General features: G+C 53.2%; 1 protein-coding gene across 3 annotated transcripts in view; it reads left to right on the forward strand.

The window, feature by feature from the left end:
- KSR2 (kinase suppressor of ras 2) overlaps positions 1–22836 on the forward strand; it is a gene marked incomplete at both ends in the record, with an annotated part of 78667 nt that overhangs the window by 18378 nt on the left and 37453 nt on the right. For 2 of the 3 annotated variants that reach the window (XM_079322780.1, XM_079322781.1), the window contains 6 exons: positions 9545–9729; positions 17077–17146; positions 17690–17773; positions 20567–20634; positions 20813–20911; positions 22047–22165. In XM_079322780.1, the coding sequence (XP_079178906.1) occupies positions 9545–9729; positions 17077–17146; positions 17690–17773; positions 20567–20634; positions 20813–20911; positions 22047–22165 (625 nt within the window). The remainder of the gene's footprint in view (positions 1–9544; positions 9730–17076; positions 17147–17689; positions 17774–20566; positions 20635–20812; positions 20912–22046; positions 22166–22836) is intronic. The other variant, XM_079322782.1, reaches the window with a different exon arrangement.

Raw genomic sequence — 22836 nt, forward strand, 5'->3', positions numbered from 1 at the left:
CCCAATATCCCATCCATCCCTGCCCCCTGGCAGTGGGAAGCCATTCCCTGTGTCCTGTCCCTTGTCCCAAGTCCCCCTCTCTCCTCTCCAGCTCAGGACAGGGTGAAATGGGCTCTGGGGAGCCAGGGGTGACTTGGGCAGGAGGAGAAATCTCCCTCCCTGTGAGCTGTGGGTCAGGATTGATACAGTGGAACCCTCAGGGTTCTCTGGGGCTGCTCCCCCTGGATTTTTCCCCCTAGGCACAGAGAGAAAATAAACCAACACCATTTATTTGTGACAGCAGCAGCAGTGACCGGGTCCCCTCCAGAGCAAGGCCACCGTGTACTGCTTGATTCCTGATGACAGCTCATAAACTCCTTTGAATATTGTGCTTCAGATCTTATTCCCAGCATTTAATCCATCATTTCTGTGTGCCAGGGGTTAAATTTGCTGGCTTTTATTTTATTTATTTTTTGGAGCTCCTAGCCTCCAATTTTCCTGCCTGGAGTCTCCAGCTGCTGACCGTGACTCCAAGGTATGGAACATTACTCCTGAAAAGATCCCCTGGCTTCCATAAATCCACAGCCCATAAACATCTCAGGAAGGCTCCTGAAAAGGAAACCAAACATTGAGAGTGGCTGATAATGTAATGCCCATTTAATTCCTCATGAATTCCACGGGCCATTGGAATCTCTCATGGGTAGTTAATGATTATCCATCAGCCAGGAAAGAAACAAACTCAGAATGGGAGGTCTTAAAAACTCATTAGCTGGGGAGCAAAAGTCCAGCTGGCTAAGGGGGTGTTTAACCCTTGCAGGGGATGGTCAGTGGGTCTCTGGAGGCAGGATCTGCCCTGACTGGGAGGTCTTTACCCTTAGACCCATTCTTTGGCCTTTGACCTCTGCCTGGACCCACCCATCATCCTTGGACCCATCCTTCATCTTTAAACCTGCTCTTGAATCCATCCTTTATGCTTGGACCCCTCTTTAGACTTGTCTTTCATCTTTAGACCTGCTCTTGAGCCCATCCTTCATTCTTGGACCCATTCTTAGACCCATCCTTCATCTTCAGAACCTGCTCTTGAACCCATCCTTCATCCTTGGACCCATTCTTAGACCTGTCCTTTGGCCCATCCTTGATCCTTTGACCTGTACTTAGATGCACCCATCATCCTTGAACCTTAGACCTGTCCTTCTTCCTTAGACCTGCTCTTGAACCCATCCTTCATCTCTAGACCCCTCTTTAGACCTGTCCTTTGGCCTGTCCTTTGTCCTTTGGTTCATCCTTCATCCTTTGGCCCGTGCTTAGACTTTTCCTTTGTACTTAGAACCATTCTCCATTTTTAGACCCATCCTCTGGAAAGCAGCTGGAAATTGTGGATGGGAGCTTGACCCAGCTGGGCTGAACCTGAAGCAGCTGCTGGACAGGACAGGACATTTTTCTGCTGCACCTTGGTCAGGTTTGGGCTGGGATGAGGCTCCTCCTGCTCAGGGCAGCTGGACTTTGCCTAAATTTCCCATTAATTCATCTTATCCTGTGGTGTTGCAGTGACATTCCAGGTGTGGATTTTCCTGGTGGAAAAACCTGTTGGTTCAAAGGCTTTGGAGGTTTCATTTCCTTCCCTTTTGCCCCACTGGGGAAAAGGTGGTTTTTTGGTGGGATTTTTCCAGACTGTGATGAGGATTTCCTAGGTGAAGTTCAGATGTGAAGTTCAGATGTGAACTGGTGATTGAGCACACCTCCATTTTCTTATTTTCCTTTTTCCTTGTATTATTTCCAACTTTAACTTCAGACACTTTCTGTCCTGGAGGTGTTTTTCTCCATCCCACATTACAAATTCCAGACAAAGGAATATTCCCTGTGGTACTTGGCCAAGTCTTGCACCCAACTGGGGCCATCAAGGCAAAAAGGTGAAAAACTGAATCCCAAAACCTGGGAGCAGAGTTCTTCACCATCCCCACCCCACTGAGCAGCCCATGCTTAGACTGTGCCTCAGATTTCATCATTTAATCTGCTCCTAAATAGGCCCTGATAGGTCATTAATTCTACCTTGATAATAATGATGTTTTCCCTTGTAGCAGTTCCCATGCACCTGGTGGATCGATGACTTGATGTTCCACACGAGTGGGATTTGGGGAGAGAGGTGTCCAGGCAGCTCCTCTGACATTCCCCAGCTTTGGAAGGGCAGGTGGGCTCCTGGCACTGGGGATGAGCAGGAGGTGGATGTTTGCAAAGCAGGTGGAGGCAGCAGGATGTTGCCAGCACGTGGAAATATTCCATATGGAGCATGTTCCCAAGGTGGGACTGGCAGCTGGGCTGTGCCAGCTCTGGGGTGGCAGCAGGAGCAGGGCAGTGCCCATCCCTGTGACCCACCTCAAATCCTGCGTCCAGTTCTGGGCCCTTTATGACAAAAGAGGCTGGAGGGGCTGCAGTGTGTCCAGGGCAGGGACAGAGCTGGGGAAGGGGCTGCAGCCCCAGGAGAGGCTGAGGGAGCTGGAAAGGGGCTCAGCCTGGAGCAAAGGAGGCTCAGGGGGCCCTTGTGACAGGAGGGGACAGCCGGGGGGGTCAGGCTCTGGGAACAGGGAACAAGGACAGGAGGAGAGGGAACAGCCTCAGAGGAGGCTCAGGGTGGATTTTGGGAACATTCCTCCATGGGAAGGGTGGTCAGGCACTGGCACAGCTGCCCAGGGCAATGCTGGAGTTCCCATTCCTGGAGAGATTGAAAAATGTGGTACTTGAGGCCACATGGATGGACTCCTTGATTTCAAAGGTCCTTTCCAACCAAAAGGATGCCATGATTCCATGATCTGTGTTATTTATCCTGAAAACAGAGCACCAACCTGGAACTTCTGCCAGGGGGAGAATGAGGAAAGGCAGGAATTTGGAGAGCAAAACGAGCAGCATTTCTCCCTGTGCTTCCAAATCCTCCCGCTGATCAATCTGGCTGCCAGGGCTGAGGACCACAGCCCCTGGAATGTGCCCAGCTCCCTCACAGGATGCTTTACACACCAGGAGGTGACAGTGATGAGTGGCCCCCGTACCAACCTGGCTCGGTGCTGGAATTATCCCACTGCTCCGGGCTCTGATGCTGCTTAGGAGTGTCATTAATGTTAATTACAGCCCTGCTATTCCATCCAGAGGCGCTGGAGCTTTACAGTGCTCAGAGGAGAAACTTCTCACCGTGTCCTTTAATGAGCAGTTGAGGGTCCTTTCAAAGCCAGACGGGCGTGAGGAGGAATTTAGATAAGGATTAACATCCTGAGAGAGGTGGCACCGCATTCCCGGTGCCTGGTGTGGAGAGGAGGGCACAGAGCAGGCAGGGGATGGGATGGTGGCCAGGACAGGGGTGACCACTGCTGGTCACTTCTCTCCCTCCTGCCATCCCACCCCTGGCCTGCTGTGGTGGCTCAAGCACTATTCCTTGGCAATAATGGGGTGAAAACCAAAAGCAGGGAGTGCTCTCAGAGTCCAGAGGAGGACACAGAGACACTCCAAGGGCTGGAGCCCCTCTGCTCTGGAGCCAGACTGGGGGTGCTCACCTGGAGAGGAGAAGGTTCCAGGGAGAGCTCAGAGCCCCTGCCAGGGCCTGAAGGGGCTCCAGGAGAGCTGGAGAGGGACTGGGGACAAGGGATGGAGGGACAGGACACAGGGAATGGCTCCCACTGCCAGAGGGCAGGGCTGGAGGGGATATTGGGAAGGAATTGTTCCCTGGGAGGGTGCGGAGACTCTGGCACAGGGTGCCCAAGGCCAGGCTGGACATTGGGCTTGGAGCAGCCTGGGACAGTGGAAAGTGTCCCTGCCCATGGTAGAAGGTGGAATTGGATGAGCTTTAAGGTCCCTTCCATCCCAACCCATTCCGTGATGTCCCAGTTTGGCGGCAGATCTGCCCCACCTGGCTGAGACTGTGTTGTCTGGAGATGTTTTAGGGTGTCCCAGGGGGGCTGAATCCCTGTGGAAGCTTCTCCATCTAAAGGATCTCCACCCGCCCAGCCCTGGCTGGCCCCAGCTCACCCTCCCTGCCCTGGTGTGGCCCTCAAAGAAACGTAACGGTGGCAACCAAGAAAACAGAAAGGGCTTAATGAGAAACAGCTCCAGCTCCAGGATCCTGGCAATTACCTCCTACAGCTCCTTCCCCCCCTGTGTCTGCTCCCAGAGCTGTTCCTGCAGCCCCCTCTCCCATCCCAGGGGATGGGGGGGAACCTGTTTGCCTCCAACTCCCTTCAAAGAATCCCTCAGCTTTCTAATTTGCAGCTGTAATAAAAAAGTTCCACTTGGTGCTTGGAAAAGTGAATAATAGATCAGTCAGACTCCAGCCTGGAAATTCAGGCATCCAGGGAAGTGGGGACAGGCACTTGGATAAATATTTAACTGCTGAGGCTTTGATTTGAAGGAGCTGCTTTTCCTCTGGCCAGGGAGGAGAGGGTTTGCTGCCTCTTTATGGGGATGAGGAGGATAAATGACACATCTGGAGTATTTTCTGTGTTTATTTCTTTACCTCAAGCCCAGCATTGTGTGGAGCTTGCTCACGTTTGGGTGGAGAATGAAGAAATTTCAGGTCCTCAGGCAGGTTCAAAAAATCCACTGCCTTGAATCCTGGAAATCTTACAGAAGCTGCACAAGGATTTGGGGTGTGACATTGGGCACAGGAGCTGTGTGTTTATTCTGGTGTCAAAGGTGGCCTGGTGCCTTCTTTCCTGGCTGAGATGGCTCCAGCTGTGCTGGTTTAGATCCCAACTCCCCAAGGCTGTTTGGGAATGCTCAGACTCCTTAGCCGGGGTTGGGTTTTTTTATGGTTTATTTAGGAATCTTTGAAGAAAAAGGTCAGATTTTGCCATTTATGTGCCAATATGGGAACTGGAAGGGACAAGTGCCAGAAGTTCTGGAGAGGGACTGGGGACAAGGGATGGAGGGACAGGACACAGGGAATGGCTCCCACTGCCAGAGGGCAGGGCTGGATGGGATATTGGGAAGGAATTGTTCCCTGGCACAGGGTGCCCAGAGCAGCTATGGCTGCCCCTGGATCCCTGGAAGTGCCCAAGGCCAGGTTGGAGCACCCTGGGACAGTGGGAGGTGTGGGATGAATAAAATGATCATCAAGCTCCCTTCCCACTAAATCATTTTTACATGAAAAAACTCCAGAGTGAATCTGAGGGGTTTAATCCTTTTTTTTTTTTTTTTTTTTTTTGCCATTCCAATGGATGCTGCTGGAGCCTCCTGCCCGTGGTGGAGGGGGCAGCACTTCACCTGCTCCTTGCTCTGATTTAATCAGGAATATTATGCAATTAAACCACTCCAAAAGCCATAAACCTTCGGGTTTATGATTCCCAGCCAGGCAGCAGCGATCCTTAATCCTTTGCAGCTGAAATACCGATGAGAGGATTTTATTTTCTTTTTTCTCCCACTCTATTTCCCTTCCTTTTAGAGCAACGCTTGTGTGGAAATTGGTGTGTGCTGACGAGGAGCAAAGTGGTGAATAAAACATCACCTGGCTCTGGCGGCTGCAGGGGCAGCTCCTGCCTTGTGGTTAAATTTTAAATTAAACCCCTTTTAATTTTTTTTTTTTTTAATGGCAATAAGAATGTGACAACAAATGCCTGCAGAGCAGGTTGTTACTACTCAATTTCCAGGTTTTTTAAGAGTTGGGAATGGAGGGTGATCTCTGCCAGGGGCTGGGAAATGGCTGGGGTGTCCCCTTTGGAACACTTTTTGGGATGAACCACATTCCAGGCGCATCACAGCCCTGTGACTATGGGATTTTTGCTCCGTGTGACATGCAGATCCCACTGTGCCCATCCCCATATCCCAGCTTCTCCCAGCCCATCCTGCTCTTTCCCATCATCCCAGCAGGGCAAACCTCCTCGCCGGGTCCTTTCTGTGGAAATCCTTTAAATCCCACGCCCTCCCCGCCCCGCACGCTGCCCAATCCCGCGCTCCCTCCGGCTCCTGAAAGGACTGACGGGCCCTTTGTCCCGGTGTCTGCTCCTGTTTTTCACCGCCTGTTGAAACCCTCTATTTTTTCCTCTTTTTTTTTTTCCCCCAAAGCGGGTGATAAGCGTTTGACTGATCCCACCGAGCAGGCGGGGATGAGCCATTCAGGCGGGATTGACACCTCAAGGGATTTGCATTAAACGCTTCAAACTCGCTCCGCTTTTTTTTTCCACCTTTTTTTTATTTTTTATTTTTTTTTTTAATCCATCATTATATATTTAGCGAAATTCCTGCATGAAATCACGGCCCTCCTCTTTGGCATTCACTTATCTGAGAAGGAGTCTCTCCCTGTGAGCTGCACTGATTTTCCCGAGGCAGGAATTAGCCCCAGGGCTCCACGAATTTTGCCTTGGGGGGTTGGTTTGGGCTCTCCCTACCAAGGGGTGCACGGGATAAAGAGGGAAAATAAGAAATTGTGGAAATCGGTTCTCTCTGCTCCCTGAAAAACCTTTGGAGCCAAAATAGGAAATATTTACTCCATAAGCATCTACCCACCCTTCCCTCACCTGGAGACTCGTGATGGATGATGGATGGATGATGGATGGAGGATGGATGGATAGATGAATGATGGATGGATGGATGGATGGATGATGGATGGATAGATGAATGATGGATGGATGGATGGATGATGGATGGATGGATGGATGGATGGATGGATGGATGGATGGATGGATGATGGATGATGGATGGAGGATGGATGGAGGATGGATGGATGATGGATGGATGATGGATGGATGGATGGATGGATGGATGGATGGATGGATGGATGGATGGATGGATGGATAGATGAATGATGGATGATGGATGGATGATGGATGGATGGATGATGGATGGATGGATGGATGATGGATGGAGGATGGATGATGGATGATGGATGGATGGATGGATGATGGATGGATGATGGACGGATGGGATGGAAGGATGGATGGATGATGGATGGATGATGGATGGATGATGGATGGATGGATGAATGATGAATGGATGGATGGATGGATGATGGATGGATGATGGATGGATGATGGATGGATGATGGATGGATGGATGGATGATGGATGATGGATGGATGATGGATGATGGATGGATGGATGGATGATGGATGGATGATGGACGGATGGGATGGAAGGATGGATGATGGATGGATGGATGATGGATGGATGATGGATGGATGGATGATGGATGGATGGATGGATGATGGATGGAGGATGGATGGATGGATGATGGATGGAGGATGGATGGATGGATGGATGGATGGATGGATGGATGGATGGATGGATGGATGGGTGATGGATGGATGGATGAATGATGGATGAATGATGCATGAATAGATGACCCCTCATGGCACCAAGTCCTTTATGAGCCCATGACTGGCCTCATTTTCCATCCCTGCCCCAAGGATGGTTTTTGACCCATTTTTGCCCAAGCAGCCCCAAACAGGACTTGTTTTGCTCCATGTCTCTCAGGCACTCCTTGTCCCCACCCAGAGGATGGGATCCCTGTGCCAGGGGTTTTTCTGTGGGTGAGGATGCTCCTGTTCCTCTCCACACTTCAGTTCCTGCTCCCCTTCCCTCAGGATTGGGATCCAGGCCATGGGTAGGCAGGCAGCCAGCCCAGTCACCCACTTGGATCCTGCTGTTTATTATTCTTTATTATTTTTTCTCCTTCTGAAGAAACAGAGAGAGGAAAAAAAAAAATCTCTCTGTCCAAAATCACTCATCCTTCCTAATAATGAGAGCTGTCAGCAGCTCTGCTTGGCGAGGAAATGATGCTCACAGTAAATATTTGGTCTGGAACTGATTTATGGGTGGAAAAAAACGAGATCAGTGCTTAATCACTGCCTTTCAGGAAGGGCTTTGGGCTGGGGTTGAGCTCAGGGGGACCTGGGTCCATGCCAGGGGAGCAGCACTGGGCTTTTGGTGGTGACCCTGTGATTTTGTTGGGATTGAACAGCAGCAGTGGAGGGGATGGACTGGATTTGGGGCCACCAGGAAGGGATAGATGGGATTTTGGGAAGGAATTGTTCCCTGGGAGGGTGGGCAGGCCCTGGCACAGGGTGCCCAGAACAGCTGTGGCTGCCCCTGGATCCCTGGCAGAGTCCAAGGCCAGGCTGGATGGGGCTTGGAGCAGCCTGGGATGGTGGGAGCTGTCCCTGCCCATGTCCTTTAATGAGCTGTGGTGTCCCTTGCCACCCAGCCTATTCCATGACTCTGTGACCATCAGCTGTGGGGGTGACCCCAGGGAGTTCCATCCCAGCCAGGAGAACCATTCAGCTGGACCAGCCTGGAATCATCCACCCCATCCTGAGCCCAGCACACCCAGAGGTCCTTGCAGCCACCCTAAACACAGCAGTAGCTTTCCTGTGTGAGGAAATAATTAACTTATTAGAGGATGGTTTAATTTTCTTCATTAAAGAGGCCATTTCCTACAGCCTGGCAGGGCCAGATGCCCCTGGCACTGCTGGGAGAGGTGGGAGATGCTCAGCTCTGCAGCCTCCCCACCCTCCCAGGGAACAATTCCTTCCCAATATCCCATCCATCCCTGCCCTCTGGCCGTGGGAGCCATTCCCTGTGTCCTGTCCCTCCATCCCTTGTCCCCAGTCCCTCTCCAGCTCTCCTGGAGCCCCTTTAGGCCCTGGCAGGGGCTCTGAGCTCTCCCTGGAACCTTCTCCTCTCCAGGTGAGCACCCCCAGCTCTCCCAGCCTGGCTCCAGAGCAGAGGGGCTCCAGCCCTTGCAGTGTCTCTGTGGCCTCCTCTGGACTCTCTCAGCAGCTCCAGGTCCCTCCTGTGCTGGGACAGAGTTGGGTGCAGTGTTCCAGCTGGGATGCATGAATTATGGATGGACCATTCCTTGATCACCATGAGCTGCCAGGATGTTCCTGAAGGATCCCAAATAGTCCAAGGGCTGATCTGCCTTTCCCAGGGCTCTCTCCTCACTCCATGGCAGCTGGAGTGGGAGCAGCTCCTCAGTGCCAGGATCCTGCAGCCCAGCCCATCTGAGCTGCCAGTGTCACTCTGCATCCCAAATCCTCCCAGTCTGCTGCAGCTTTGGGATCCTCTGAGCCAGCAGAACGATGGCTGGGCCTTTTCCCAGAGTGGAAAAATGGGCTGAGGTGGAGAGGCAGGCAGCTCCTGCCCCCTGTTCTGCAGAATTTCATTTCTGAGGAACTTCTCCCAGTGTATTGGGCTGTCCACACCACAGCCCTGTGCTGTGACAAGCTGATTCCTGGGAATCTCTTGGGGTCCCTCACATTCCCCACTGCAGCCCACCCTTGCTTGGGCCCTCTATTGGATGCAGTGACATTAAATGTGATCATTTAGGGGATTTGACAAGGTCAGCAAGGCTAGGACTGATGAGCTTGTGGACCAAATAATTTTTTTTCACACAGGTTCTCAAGAGGAAAAGCTTTGGAATGCTCCTTAATGAAAATTGGCAGGGAGGGATTGGGAATTCTCATGGGGAAGTGGAATCAATTACCACATGGGAGATGATACAGCAACCCCCCCATCCCACGGGTGCCACCAACCCATCCCCATCTCCTTTCCCTTCACTTTTTCCTCCTTTTTCCTCTCTCCCCTCCCAGAGTCAAGAAGAAGAACAAGCCCCTGAACCTCAAGATCCACAACAGCGTGGGGAGCTGTGAGAACATCCCAGCCCAGCGCTCCCCTCTCCTGTCCGAGCGTTCCCTGCGCTCTTTCTTCGTGGGGTACCCGCCCTTCCTGCCCTCCACCCCGCCCGTTCACACCGACTCTGCCACCTTCTCAGCAAGTAAGTGCCCTGCCCCCCCTGATCCCTCCTCCCAGGGCTGGGAGATGGCCAGGAGAGGATGGGACTGGGGAGTTTTGGAGTCAGTGGTTTGGAGGATGTTGCTTGAGCACAACCCTTGTGGAGGTGCCTCGTGTTGGTGTTTTGAGATCTGTGGGTGTTTCTGGGCAAAGATAACCCCAAAAACTTGATTATTTCTGTTTTTTGGGAAAGCCACGAAGTTTCTGTGCTGTCTGGGTGGGTGGCTGTGCCAAAAGTGACTTTTCTGAGGGTTGTAGTTTTACCTCTGTGTTTAAACCTCTCCTGCTACCTGTATTTGGGGCCGATGTGGAGTTTTGGGAAGCCAGTCCTAGTGCACATCCCATGGAGCTGATCCCAGCAGCCAGCCTTGATCCTACCAGACAGGGGTTTGTCCTCTCCCAGGAGCTGCTGGTGGTGACACTCACTGAGCTCCATGAGCTCACCCACCTCTGGGAGGAACAGCCTGACCCTCATTTCCTAGTCCCAGACCAGTGCTGGGATTAATTCCAAAGAGATTGAAACTTTTCCAAGCCAGGAGTGGCTCTTGGCCCAAGAAGAACTTCCCTGGAAACACGTGGCAGCTGCTGGGAGCAATTTCCAGTCAAGCTGAGGTCCCCTCACCTCTTGTTCCTCAGCTAAAGCTTCCTCCAGCTCCACATCCAGGCTGGGTTTCTATCACCTTCCCTCCCCTGGATTTTTCCATTGTTTCCTTTCTGGAAATGTCTTCCTGGCTTGTTCTGGGGTCTTCCACTCATTCTTCCTGCTCACCTCTTGGCTGAAGAAGGGTTTGCAGCCAACTCCCTTTCCCTTTCCCTTTCCCTTTCCCTTTCCCTTTCCCTTTCCCTTTCCCTTTCCCTTTCCCTTTCCCTTTCCCTTTCCCTTTCCCTTTCCCTTTCCCTTTCCCTTTCCCTTTCCCTTTCCCTTTCCCTTTCCCTTTCCCTTTCCCTTCTCCCTTTCCTTTCCCTGCCCTGCAGTTTGGGATCACTGAGGACTCATCCAGCCCATCCTGCTGCCCTTTTCCTCCTGTCCCTTTGGTTTTGGGGGGCAGTGGCACCTGGCAGGAGGTCTGCAGGAGGACGATTCAATTCCCAGAAAGATCCAATACCCAGATTTCAGAATTCCCAGAGCAGAGATGATTTCTACCTTGCTGTTTCCCACATGGAATTGTCTGTGCCCAACTCACAGCCTGGACCAGCAGAGCAGACACCACAGCCCAAACCCCACTCCCAGCCACCCCAGAGTGTCTCTTTGGATTAGTTTTCCCCACGCCTCAGTGTTGGATTGCATTCCATGGTGTGACACCCTGATGGAACATGGCAGGGGGATGCCATGGGAAGTGATGGGCTGGCAAGTGACTAATGCTGCTGGAGAGGTGTCTCCTCTCATTTCCCTCTGGCTTCCCTGGCTGCTGGGGATGTTTTCCAGGCTGGATGGGAGCTGTCTTTGCCCAGCTGGTTGATCCTTGCCTGGAGGTTTTGCTATCAATGGAGCTGTTTGGTCCTTGCAGGATCGCCATCCTTGTGGGAGCTTTGCCAAGCATGGCAGACATTTGTTTGCAGGGAGTAGAATCCTGGAATGATTTGGACTGGAAGGGAGCTCAAAGATCCACTTCACACTAGAGCACGTTGCTCTAAGCTTTCCCTGCATCCCAAGGATTCCCTGTCCCCATCCTCGTGGTGTTCAACAGCTGAGCTCTCCCCAATATCCCATCTCTATGGGCTTTTCTAATAACCCTTCTTGCCTTTTCCCCCTGTGGGAGTAGCACAGCAGCACCCACACGCTCTGGATTGATGTGGAATTACTTCCCCAAACACAGAAACACAAAAATTGCTGTTGTCAGCTGGAGATGGGTGAAGGGAGCCCTCCCTGGCTGTCTCTCCATGATTTCCTTCCCACAGCCTTGCTGCTCCTGGCAGGAGCACGTTCCCACCTGAGTCATCCCTGGCCTAAGTCAGGAGAGGGTTTGCATGCTTCCCTCTGATTTTTAACATCCCTTTGTCCTGATGGGAATGAATTTTCACACACGACTGGGGTGAAGGAACCTCTTCCTCTGGCAGAACAAATCTGGCTGGGCTAATCACAGGATCATGGAATATCCTGAGTTAATCCACAAGGATTATGGATCCAACCCCTGTCCCTGTACAGACACCCCAAAATCCCACTCTGTGCATCCCTGGCAGCTCTGGAAGCTCTGGCAGCCTCGGGCTGTGCCCATTCCCTGGGGAGCCTGGGCAGTGCCAGCACCCTCTGTGGTAGGGAAGAACCTTTCCCTGAGCTCCACTTAAACCTCCCTGACACAGCTCCAGCCATTCCCTTTCCCTGTCCTGAGCTGCCCCTCATAAAGAATTTGTAGAATTTGTAGGTTTAATGTGGTCTCCAGGGATGTCCCCTCCCTGCCCAGCCCTGAGTGACAACTCCATCACATCCACTGTGCTGCTCTGGCTCCTAATTCTCCTGAATCCCAGTTCTGCCTCTTCCTCTTGGCTTTGTGAGTGAGGAATTTGCAGTTTATGGTGTTGAGCATCAGCCAGGGATGGCCAAGTGATGAGTGCTGAGATGCCACCAGAGCTCATTGAGCTCCTGAACCATCTGTGCAAGAGCCCCTGCAGGGCTGAGCTCAGGTGGGTTTGGTGGGCAGGGATCCAGGATAACGTCCAGTGGGTCAGGGTGGGAGTCCTGCAGCCCCAAATCCAGAATTTCTGCTGGAAAGCACCAGGCTGGACCCAAGGACGTGACAGTTGTGATGGCGACATGGGGAGGTAGCCAGTGCCACCCAAACCATGGCCCCTCTCTGTGACCATCCCCTTCTCAGTGCTGGGGTGGCTTTTTGGGGGGACACTTCTTCCTAACTCTGTCCCAGCCCCACCCACCACCTCCAGGAGGGGCCTTCCCAAAGGGAACCTCCTTTCTTGGGGAGCACCGGTGGTTCTCTCCTCCCTGGACCTGCTCTGCATGAGCAGGAGCACTCCCCAGCTGTGTTGTTGCAGCCACAGCTGGCCACAGCTGGCAGCAAGGCTGTTTCCCACCCCAGCAGAGGAGGGCACAGCTTTGTCTGGATAAGCCCAACTGAGCCTGCAAGTCTGGGAACTGGGGGGGGAAATCCCACTGTGAGACTTTGAGCCAGCTGAATATGATATTTGAGCTGGATAAATGGGATTGCCATGCTGGAAAGGGGAACTGCCCAGATTAGAAAGGGACTCTCCTTACTGGAGAGATGCTCCTGCTTTGGATGATTCCCTCTGCTCCAGCTCAGGTTTGGATCCATCCTGGATCATTCTTCCACCCTCTGGACCTGGCTGTGATCCACAGGGTTGGAAGGGACCTTAAAGACCATCCCATTCCAACTCCTTGTACAGACAGGGACACTTCCCACCAGATCAAACTCCATGTGGAATATTTGCCACCTGCACTAATGGAGGGAGCAGGTGACTGCCTTTGTAGCTTGAATGCTGCATGGATTTCTATCCTGGGGAGGGAAAGCTGCTGAAGCAGCTGCTCTGGGATCTCTTCCATCCTGTTTCAGCTCTAAAAGCAGCACGAGCAAGGCCTGAGATGTCTCATGAAGGACTTTGCTGCAGAGCACCTCCCTGGGGTGCTTGGTTCCCAGCTGGGAGCTCAGGATGGTGGGGAGACACTGGGACAGTGTCCCTGGAACTGCCACAGGCTGAGACATTGGAATTCTGGCACTGGAGCTGGCACAGGGTTCTCAGAGCAGCTGTGGCTGCCCCTGGGTCCCTGGAAGTGTCCAAGGCCAGGCTGGACAGGGCTTGGAGCAGCCTGGGATGGTGGAGCTGTCCCTGGCCTCGGCAGGGGGTGGAACAAGTTCATCTTTAGGGTTCTTTCCCACTCAAACCATTCCATGGATATTATGTTTTGCCTGGTGGTAGAGATATTCCTGATCCTGGATATCTGTTGCTGTTGAACTCCTTTGGGAAGAGGCTCCACCCCTTAAACTCTCCATGGGACTCACCCACCTTGGGAGCATTTTGGTGATAGTCTGGCATGTTTGGGAAAGGTGCAGAGCCTCCTGGCCATTTCTTGGCTTTGCAGTGACTCATCCCAGGACTCTTACCACTTCCACTGATTTTATTTGTCCCATTCATAATTGAACATCTGTTTGCTGTAGTAGAGAAGGGGATTTGCTTATCAGGCTGTCTCCATGATGGATAATGTGCTCCCACCAACTCCAGGGGCCAGGAGCTGAGGAAGGGGCACTTGGGACAAAACACAGACCCCACCCGAGTGGTTCAGCACTGCTGCCACCCCTGGAAGATGCTCCAGGTGTGCTCGGCGAGGCTTTGGAGCTCTCTGAGGGCCCTGCCCAAGGAGGGTGGCACCCCAAACAATGAAACAGCCAAGCTTTTCTCCATGCAGGACACGCCCAGGCATCCCAGCCGGCATTCACCGGGATGGCAGCGGGGGCAGCCAGGGCGTCACGGCAGCGCTGTCCCTGTCACCTCGGAGGCGCGGGTGCCACTCAGGAGCTGTCACAGCTGCCTGTCACCGCCGGGGTGCCGGCGCTCCGCTGCCGTGTCGCCTGTCACGGACACGCCGGAGGTGGCTGTCACCCTTCCCCTGCTCCGTTCCCCCCTTGCCGGCTCTCCTGGCACAGCTGATCCCATCAAGCGCCGCTGTTGATTTTGGGATGAGCTGTGCAGGAGCCTTGACCTTTGCTGGAGCGGCGGAGGAAAAGGCGGAGGCGGTGGAAGGAAGGTGGCATTCCTTGGCACCACATCGGGAAGCGGGGTTTGGCTTTTGGGACCCCCTCGGGAGGCAGGAATGGGGTGGGTGAGCGGGAGAAGTGTCCGTGGGGCTGCTCAGTGCGAGCCACCCGTCGAAATTCCACCTGTGCCCTGTTAAATGCCAGCTCGGAGCGGGAGAGGGGGAATTACGCCAGGGGAAAAGTTTGGATTTTGGAGGCAGGCAGGAGGTTGCTGGTGATAAAGGTTCAAGTAATGACTGGCACAGGGGCAGCGGAGATCGGGAGACATCAATGGGCAGAAGGAGGGAACAGAGAGAGAGGGAAGGAAGAAGAGAAAGAAGGAGGATGGGGGAGAGGCAGCCGCTGGCACACTTCAGATCTTTCGAGGATCAACCGATCCCCACGGAATCCCCCCGACAAAGCCTGACCCTCCACCTTGAAACAAGATATGCTCGTGGGTTTTTTGGTTTTTTTTGCCTTGTAATTAACGCTAGTTCTGGCAATTTATATCAGAATATTCCTCCTGTGCTGGGCAGAGGCTGCTCCATCTCCACCTTCCCTCTGGGCATCCCCCCGAATTAACACTGCCAGCTTTTCCTCCGGCTGGGAATCCGGGAAAAGGGCAGAACCCCACTTAACTCCGGAGCCCCCCAGCCCTCGGGGCTGATCCCCGGTGCCTCTCCCTGCCCTCCTGCCCCGCTCCGCTGCTTTTCCCTCCTGCCGACAGCGGCTCTATTGTTAAACGCCATGATCCTACGTGGCTCGCTGCCGCTAATGAAGGTAATTAGCAGTGAGTCACGTCGGGCTCATTTATGTTACGAGGTCAAAATCCCCGCTACACTTCAATACATTTTTGCAGCGAGCACATTTAGAAAGTAATTAAAAGGCTCAGCAGCCACCGTTGCCTCCATCCCCTCTCCCCCTCGCCAGGCTGGCAGGATTTAATTGAGGCCAGCCGAAAGTTAGTGGGAATAAATTGTGGCTGATAACGCGGAGGTTGTAATTTAATTCCGGCAGAGGAGCAGTTCTGGCCCGGGTGTTTGGTTCTTCAGGGAGCGGCGTTGGAGGGGGGATGATGATGATGATGACAACTCAGTTCTGTAACGCGATTTAGGGAGGGGGAATGGCACACAGGGAGGATTCAGGCTGTGCAGGGAGGGGTCACTCGTTAGAGCCTCACTTCTGGGATTTGTGGACCAAATTATCACCCCTGGGAGGTTGTGGGTGTGGAGGTGGTGGAGGGATGCTGGTCCAGCAGCCCAGGGTGAGTTGTCACGAAGACAGGTGAGAAAATACCAAAATATTGGCAATGTGGTGCTGGGGACATGAATTCCCCTCCTCGGCTTTGAAGGGAGCTTATAAAAAACAGGGAGAGTGACTTTTTACACAGGTGGATAAAGCCAGGACACAGGGAATGGCTTCCCACTGCCAGAGGGAAGGGATGGATGGGATATTGGGAAGTAATTGTTCCCTGGCACAGAATTCCCAGAGAAGCTGTGGCTGCCCCTGGATCCCTGGAAGTGTCCAAGGCCAGGCTGGACAGGGCTTGGAGCAACCTGGGATGGTGGAAGGTGTCCCTGCCCACGGGAATGAGATTATTTTAATGTCCCTTCCACCCCAAACATTCCATGATTCCGTGATTCTGACATCTCATTTGCTGCCTGTGGAATGACCAGAAGAAGAGAAGCATCCAGAGCTGCTGCTGCTGCTCGGAGATGCTGGAGCAGGATGAGCTTGGGATGCTCCCAGGATTTCTAACCCAGGGTGGGATGTAAATGTAACCTTCAGCTGGCGAGTGCAATTAGAGCCCCGTGCCTGGCGCTATATTAAAATGGGATCTGAGAGCAAACAGCGGCTCTCCCGCTCCCAGGGATAATATCCAGCGCCTGTTTAGCCAGGGATTTACCGGCACTCTGAGCAAACAGCCGGGAGCCACCGCCGGGGCCCGGGAAACCTCTCAAACCCCCGAGTGAAAATCCAGCCTTTGGATCCCGGCACGGATCCGCTCCCGGGGCTGAGCATCCTGTGGGGCAGGACCTTTCCCGTGGCCAGGAGGAGGAGGAGGAGCTTTTCCACCCTTGCTGAGGCTGAAGGAGGATGTGGAATCCAAGCATGGCCGTGCTCCTGATTACCCTCCTGCTCCAGGAACTTCCCTCCTTTTCCTCATCCCTCCTTCCCTTGGAAGGAGAGCACTGGGACTGCTTTTAACTCTATTCTTACCTTGGAATATGAATGGAATCACCTTGGGAGTGGCTCAGTTTTTCCTCAGCTGCCACCCCAAGCTGTGATGTCTTATTAAAATCTGGAGATGAGGCTATTCCAGCTTTATTTTCTCTTTCTTGTTTGGACATCGTGATGTGATTCCAAAAATTTTGCAATCCCACCCTGCCTGCACATGGATGCACCCTCTGCTCTCCCCTCCCTGGTCCAAACTGGGTGATAAGATCCGGTACAGGAGACCCACAAAACCCAAAGGTCTCCTGCTTTCCAAACAGTGAGGCATTCCAGGGGGAAACAGCAGGACAATCCCATTTTTTGTGCACATCCTTAGCTCCTCTTCCCAAAAAACTCGAATGGCAGCTGTTGATGTTGTCACCAGTGCTGCTTTTCCTGGTCTCTCCCTGCAGATACGCTGTCAGTGCCTCGCTGGTCCCCGCAGATCCCTCGTCGGGATTTAGGAAACTCCATAAAACACAGGTACCCACCCTGCTGCCACGGGGATGAGGGATGGGCATCTCCCTTCCCATCTCTGCTCCAGGACACCGAGACTGGGGACATTCCCCCTCTTCCCCATGCTGGACTGTGCTGTCCTCCGAGCCCATTTCAATTCCATTTCAGTTCAGATCCGGTTTAGATAAGGCTCCAGTCGCTATCAATAAAAGCTGGGTATTATCTGTGACCTTGCCAGTGGATTATAACCCTTCCATATCTCCCTGAGGAGGGAGGAGTGCTGCTGCTTCTCAAGGGGCTCCAAATGTCAGTCCCCAGGGCAGGGAGAGATTTTGGGGGGTGCCTGGGGTGGGCAAAGCTGGGGAATCACGGGGAGCTGGGATTGGATTCCCTTCAGAACAAGCTTCCAGAATCAAAGGATGGCTCAGGGTTATGTTTTGGCATCCCTAGAAAAATTCCTCAACACCTGCAGGGGAGTTTGAGGGCAGCAGAGAGAGGATAAAGCAGAGCTTGAGAGATAAGTGAGGCTTCAGCTCTCCCTGGCCACTCTCTCCGTGTTTCTCTCCACAGGTTTTCCACCAAGTACTGGATGTCTCAGACCTGCACCGTCTGCGGGAAAGGAATGTTGTTCGGCTTAAAATGCAAAAACTGCAAGTATGGCACCAGCCCGGAGCTCTTTGTGTCCCTCCTTAAAATCGTGAGGGGATAATCGGGGTTTGGGAGCAGGGATTTGGGCATGGAGAGACCAACCAGGCTCTCGCTAGCTCATCCTCACAGGAAGCTTTAATGAGATGTGAATTGGGTGAATAACACCCCAAAGCAGGGCTGGGATCGTGTCTAGGATGGGATCAGGCTCCTCGGGGAGGATGTGCCTGCCAGACCTCGGCTCTGCTGGCTCCAGAGCTCTGAGTCAGATCCTGACAGCCCCCCTGCCCTAAGCCTGGTTTAGATGCCCATGTTAGGGAGATTCCCTGTGGAATTATCTGCAGGACATGGGGGATGGATCTGCTGGACCAGGCAGGGTCAGCTCTGGGCATCAGGTGAGTTTTGCCCACGGTTTTGGGCTTTAGGCTCTATTTCTGCCAAGTTTTGGGAACCTCTGCATCCTGGCAGGGTCGTGGCCCCGAGAAGCCAACCCACCCCAAATCAATTAATCCGTGGTGAAAGGGAGGGGGGAATAAAACGGGACAGGACCGGGAAAACAGCGAGGCAGAGGTTCAGGAAGCTGCTGCTGGAGCCGGGAATGCCTTAGCTAGGGCTGGGAGCTGGGAAAGTGTGATTGTCTGCGGGTAACGGAGCGATAACATCGCTGCTGCCGCTGATTAAGCGCTGATGAGTTGGTAAATTGGGATTTAAACCTGCCGAGAAGCGCTCGGTTACTCCACAGCTGGTGGGGCTTTTCTGGAAGGGATGTTATCAAATAGAGGGATTTTAAAGGGGTGATTCCCGTTGTATCCATGCTCAAGGAACTGGAGGCTTTTCCTGTGAGCTCTCCGTGCTAGAGGAGGGATGTTGTGCCTGCTCCCTGACCAGGATCAGGGATGCTGTGGCTCTGGCTGTGCAAATCCTGCTCCCTGCAATCCTACAGACAAGAACAAATCCATTTCCTGCCAGTCAAAAGTTGGGAGCCAACACAAGGCATTTAGGTTTTTCCAGCCTTGCCCTGGCGCTGCTTTCCCCGGAAAGCAGAGGGGAACCAACAGGTAAAACAAACAACTAGACCCCAAACCCCCCGAATTAATTCCTGCCTTTCCCTCAAGGAACAGCTTTGTAATAAAAGCTAACACGGGCAGCTCCTGAATTTTCATTACCCAGCTCATTGGCTTGAAGCTGCCGTTCTTTTTTTTTTCCCCCCATCATTTCCCCTTGTTTTGATAAATCCTTTGCTCCTTCTTCCCTTTTTCCCCGTGGCTTTCTGCCGACCTGGCAGAGCGTGAGCTGGGGATGAGTTTCCATCCTTAATTAAAGAGGAGTGGGAAGGATTTGGGAGTCTGCCTATGCATGACCCGGGGGTGAAGCCCTCCAGACTCCTGCCCTGTCTCCACACACCGAGAAAAGCTCTGCAGAATATCCAGAGGCTGTAAATAATCTCTTTATTTTGTCTAAATGTCCTTAATAAAGCCAGGAGAGGAGGACACAGTGACAGGGACATATCAGGCACCAGGGCAGCCACTTCCTCCCCCTTTGCTGCTCCTGAGTTTAATAAACATCCAGCAGCAGGATGGTGGGAACGGGGATTTCATGGAATCATGGAATGGTTTGGGCTGGAAAGGACCTTAAAGCTCATCCTGTCCCATCCCTTCCAGCAAACCCTTTCCCCAGTGCAGAGCTCTGCTCCTTTTATTGCAGCCAACTCCAGCAGAGGTGACAATTTGGGGTGTCCTCAAGCCTGGCTGGTCCCCCCAGCTGGCAGAGGAAGGGGTAGCTGGGCAGAGACCCCAGGTTTGGGAATTTCTGTGCTGCTCCATTGGGATGGATGTTTTCCATGTGTCCTGCCAGTCAGCCCCTTCTGATTTTCCAGGATGTGCATCCTATACTGTTCCTAATCCCTGAGTCTACTGCTTGGGAATTGCAGGAAGCAGGGAGCCAGGAAGGTTCACTCAGAATGAACAACCAAACCTTGTGTCAGGAAAGTTAATCCACAAACACCAGAAGTTTATGTCCAAAAAGGAGACAGAGGAGTCCTTTTTGCTTTATTCCAATAAAGGGAGAGGCCATGGGATTTTCCCGTGGGATCTCTCAATTTTTTGGAGGACACAGCCCCCCTTTTCATCCTAATTTCTCTCTCTCTCTCTTTCCCCATTGTCTCAGGTGCTTGAGAGGCATAGACTTCCCTGAACACCTGATACCTAAGATTCCCCTCTAATGTATAACTCTCCCTTTTAATTTTTAATTCTTATAGAATTCATAATTTTCCCCCTTGCTTCTTTCATCTTCCAATATCCAGTTTCATTTATCAGCAAACCTGCAGTTTGTTTGTAAAGGCAAATCTCTTTTTCCATTCATCAATCAGTGGAATCCATCCTTTGTTTCTTTTCTCTCTCTCAATGCTTGCCTTATCTACCAGCAGACCCACAGCTCGTTTGTAAAGACAAATCTGACATTGCTCTCACTTGCATCCAGGGAAAAGGGGGAAAAAGCCCTGAGCTGCATCACAGAATCCAGAATGGCCTGGATGGGAAGGGACCTTAAAGCCCATCCCATTCCATCTCTGCCGTGGGCAGGGACACCTCCCACTACCCCAGGCTGCTCCGAGCCTCAATGTCCAACCTTCCTTGGACACTTCCAGGGATCCAGGAGCCTCCACAGCTCCAACCTCCCTCACAAGGAGCAATTCCTTCCCCAAACCCCACCTAATTCCGTCCGGCAGTGGGAAGAAGCTCCCCCTTATCCTGTCTCTCCATCCATCCATGTCCCGTTCTCACTCCTTTCTCTGTCCCCCGCCAGGCTCAAGTGCCACAACAAATGCACCAAAGAGGCCCCTCCGTGTCACCTGCTGATCATCCACCGCGGAGGTAAGGGCTCTCTCCTCCCAGCTCCGTGCCTCCGGGGATGTTGCCAGCGGGTAAATCTTTCAAAAGCCCCCCGGGCGATTCGGGAGCCGGACCCAGGCGGGGTCCCCGGCGGGACGGAGGCTCCCGAACCGCTTGGGCGCTCCGGGGAAATGTTACCCACCGTTTTTTCCGCTTGTAGGGAGACGAGCCGGTCGGGGCGAGGCAGATTTGCATTGCAAACCACTTCCACCCACCCTCCCCCTGCCTCCTTTTCTTTTCAGATTCCCCACCGCACGGGGTAAGTCCAACCAGGTTTTAGCCTTTTGCTTCTGTCGAGAGCTCAGGGCGGCTGTGGGACCCCGAACCTCCCGGTGCATGCGGGGTCCCCGCGCCGGGGATGCTCGTGGTGCTTTCGGAGCTGCGGGCCTAGAATCCACACAGAGACAGGCAGACGCGCAAGGAAATGTGAAATTATTGTCTGGAGCATTCCAGGATTCTGTTACAAACTGGAGATCTTGTCGTTACCAACTCTTAGCAGGACGGCGGGGCGGAGCTTCCCACCTCTTTTCTTCCAGATTTTGGCTCCCTTGCTGCCCAGAGGACCGCGGCTTCCAATCGCTCTTGCCTTGAATTTTGAGCCCTTTAAGCTGTTCCTTTGTGTTAAATATCCCACCCTAGACCCCCTCCGTGGTTTAATCCCCGGGAAAAGGATTGTGCTGGTGACACTTCATAGGGGGCGATTTTTACAGCCTCCAGCCCCTCGCTTGCAGCAAATTTTGGGGATGAGGTTGAAGACCCCCCCCCACCCCGCCCCACGTCAGGCTGTCAGGCTCGGAGCTGCTGCAAACCCTGCCCGGGAGGCAGGGAAGGGCTCCTGGGCTAGGCAGGAATTGGGATTTAGGATGTTGCAAGAGCCGGAGCTGCCCGCTGTGTGTTTTAGGGGCAGCATGGCTTGGGGGTGGCCTCAGCATCACTGAAATGCCTCCCCACCCCCCCAAAAAACCCCAAACCCAGCTTTTAATCCATTATATTTGAGTCAAAGCATTCCTGAGCCCCCCAGTCTCCAGGCTGGTTTCCCCCCCCAAAAAAATCCTTGTTAAGAGTGTTGTGAGTCGGCTCCTTCCCTTCACCCCAAAAAGCTCCGGCAAGAAACAGTACTGTGCTGGCTGAGCAGCGGCTCACAGCGGGGCCGTGGCAGCTGCTGGACCCCCCCAAATTGCTGCCTCACACCCCGGGGGGGTTGGCAGTGGCCGGGGTGCAGGAGGATCCCGAAGTTCAGCCGCCATCCCAGGCTGGAAGTGCCGCGGGAGTCGCTTTGGAGAGCGGTTTGCAAGCACGGGGTGACCCTGAGAGCTCCTGCTGATCTTTGATGTCCTTCCCTCTCTCTTCCCATCCTCTCCATCCCCTTGTCCCTCTCTCCCTTCTTAATCCAGCAAGGTTAGTCCGGACAGAGTCGGTGCCCTGCGACATCAACAATCCCCTGAGGAAGCCCCCGAGGTATTCGGACCTGCACGTCAGCCAAACGCTCCCCAAAACCAACAAACTCAACAAGGTGAGCCCCGAGCCCCCTGTGTCCACACCCTGTCACAGGGACAGGACCCCTGCACCCAAATATCCACAGCTTTGCAGAGAATCGTGAAATTCTTCAGGCTGGAAAAGATCTTGTAAGAAAATTGAGTGTGATTGCTCCTCCAGCACTGCCAGGACCACCACTGCCCCATGTCCCCAAGTGCCACATCGCTGCTGAATGATCCCACCCCTGCCAGGGCTGGACAGCTCTTTGCATGAAGAAATGTTCCCAAAATCCACCCTGAGCCTCCCCTGAGGCCGTTCCCTCTCCTCCTGTCCCTGTTCCCTGTTCCCAGAGCCCGACCCCCCCGGCTGTCCCCTCCTGTCAGGGAGCTGTGCAGAGCCACAAGGGCCCCCTGAGCCTCCTTTGCTCCAGGCTGAGCCCCTTTCCAGCTCCCTCAGCCTCTCCTGGGGCTCCAGTCCCTTCCCCAACTCCATTCCCTTCCCTGGCCATATATCCAATGAAGTTATTTCTTTTAAAAATTAAATGGGATCAGCTCTTCCAGAACAGCCTGGATCCTGCTGTCCCAATCCTGCTCCATTTTGACCTCTGAATCTCCAAGTCCAAGCTGAATTTGGGGTGATTTGAGGTCTCTGCTCCCAGTGGAGACTTCAATAAATAACAAATTTATTGTTGCAAATAAAACAAGCCTG

Source organism: Erithacus rubecula (genome assembly GCF_903797595.1).
Source record: "Erithacus rubecula genome assembly, chromosome: 19".
Lineage (NCBI taxonomy): Eukaryota > Metazoa > Chordata > Aves > Passeriformes > Muscicapidae > Erithacus > Erithacus rubecula.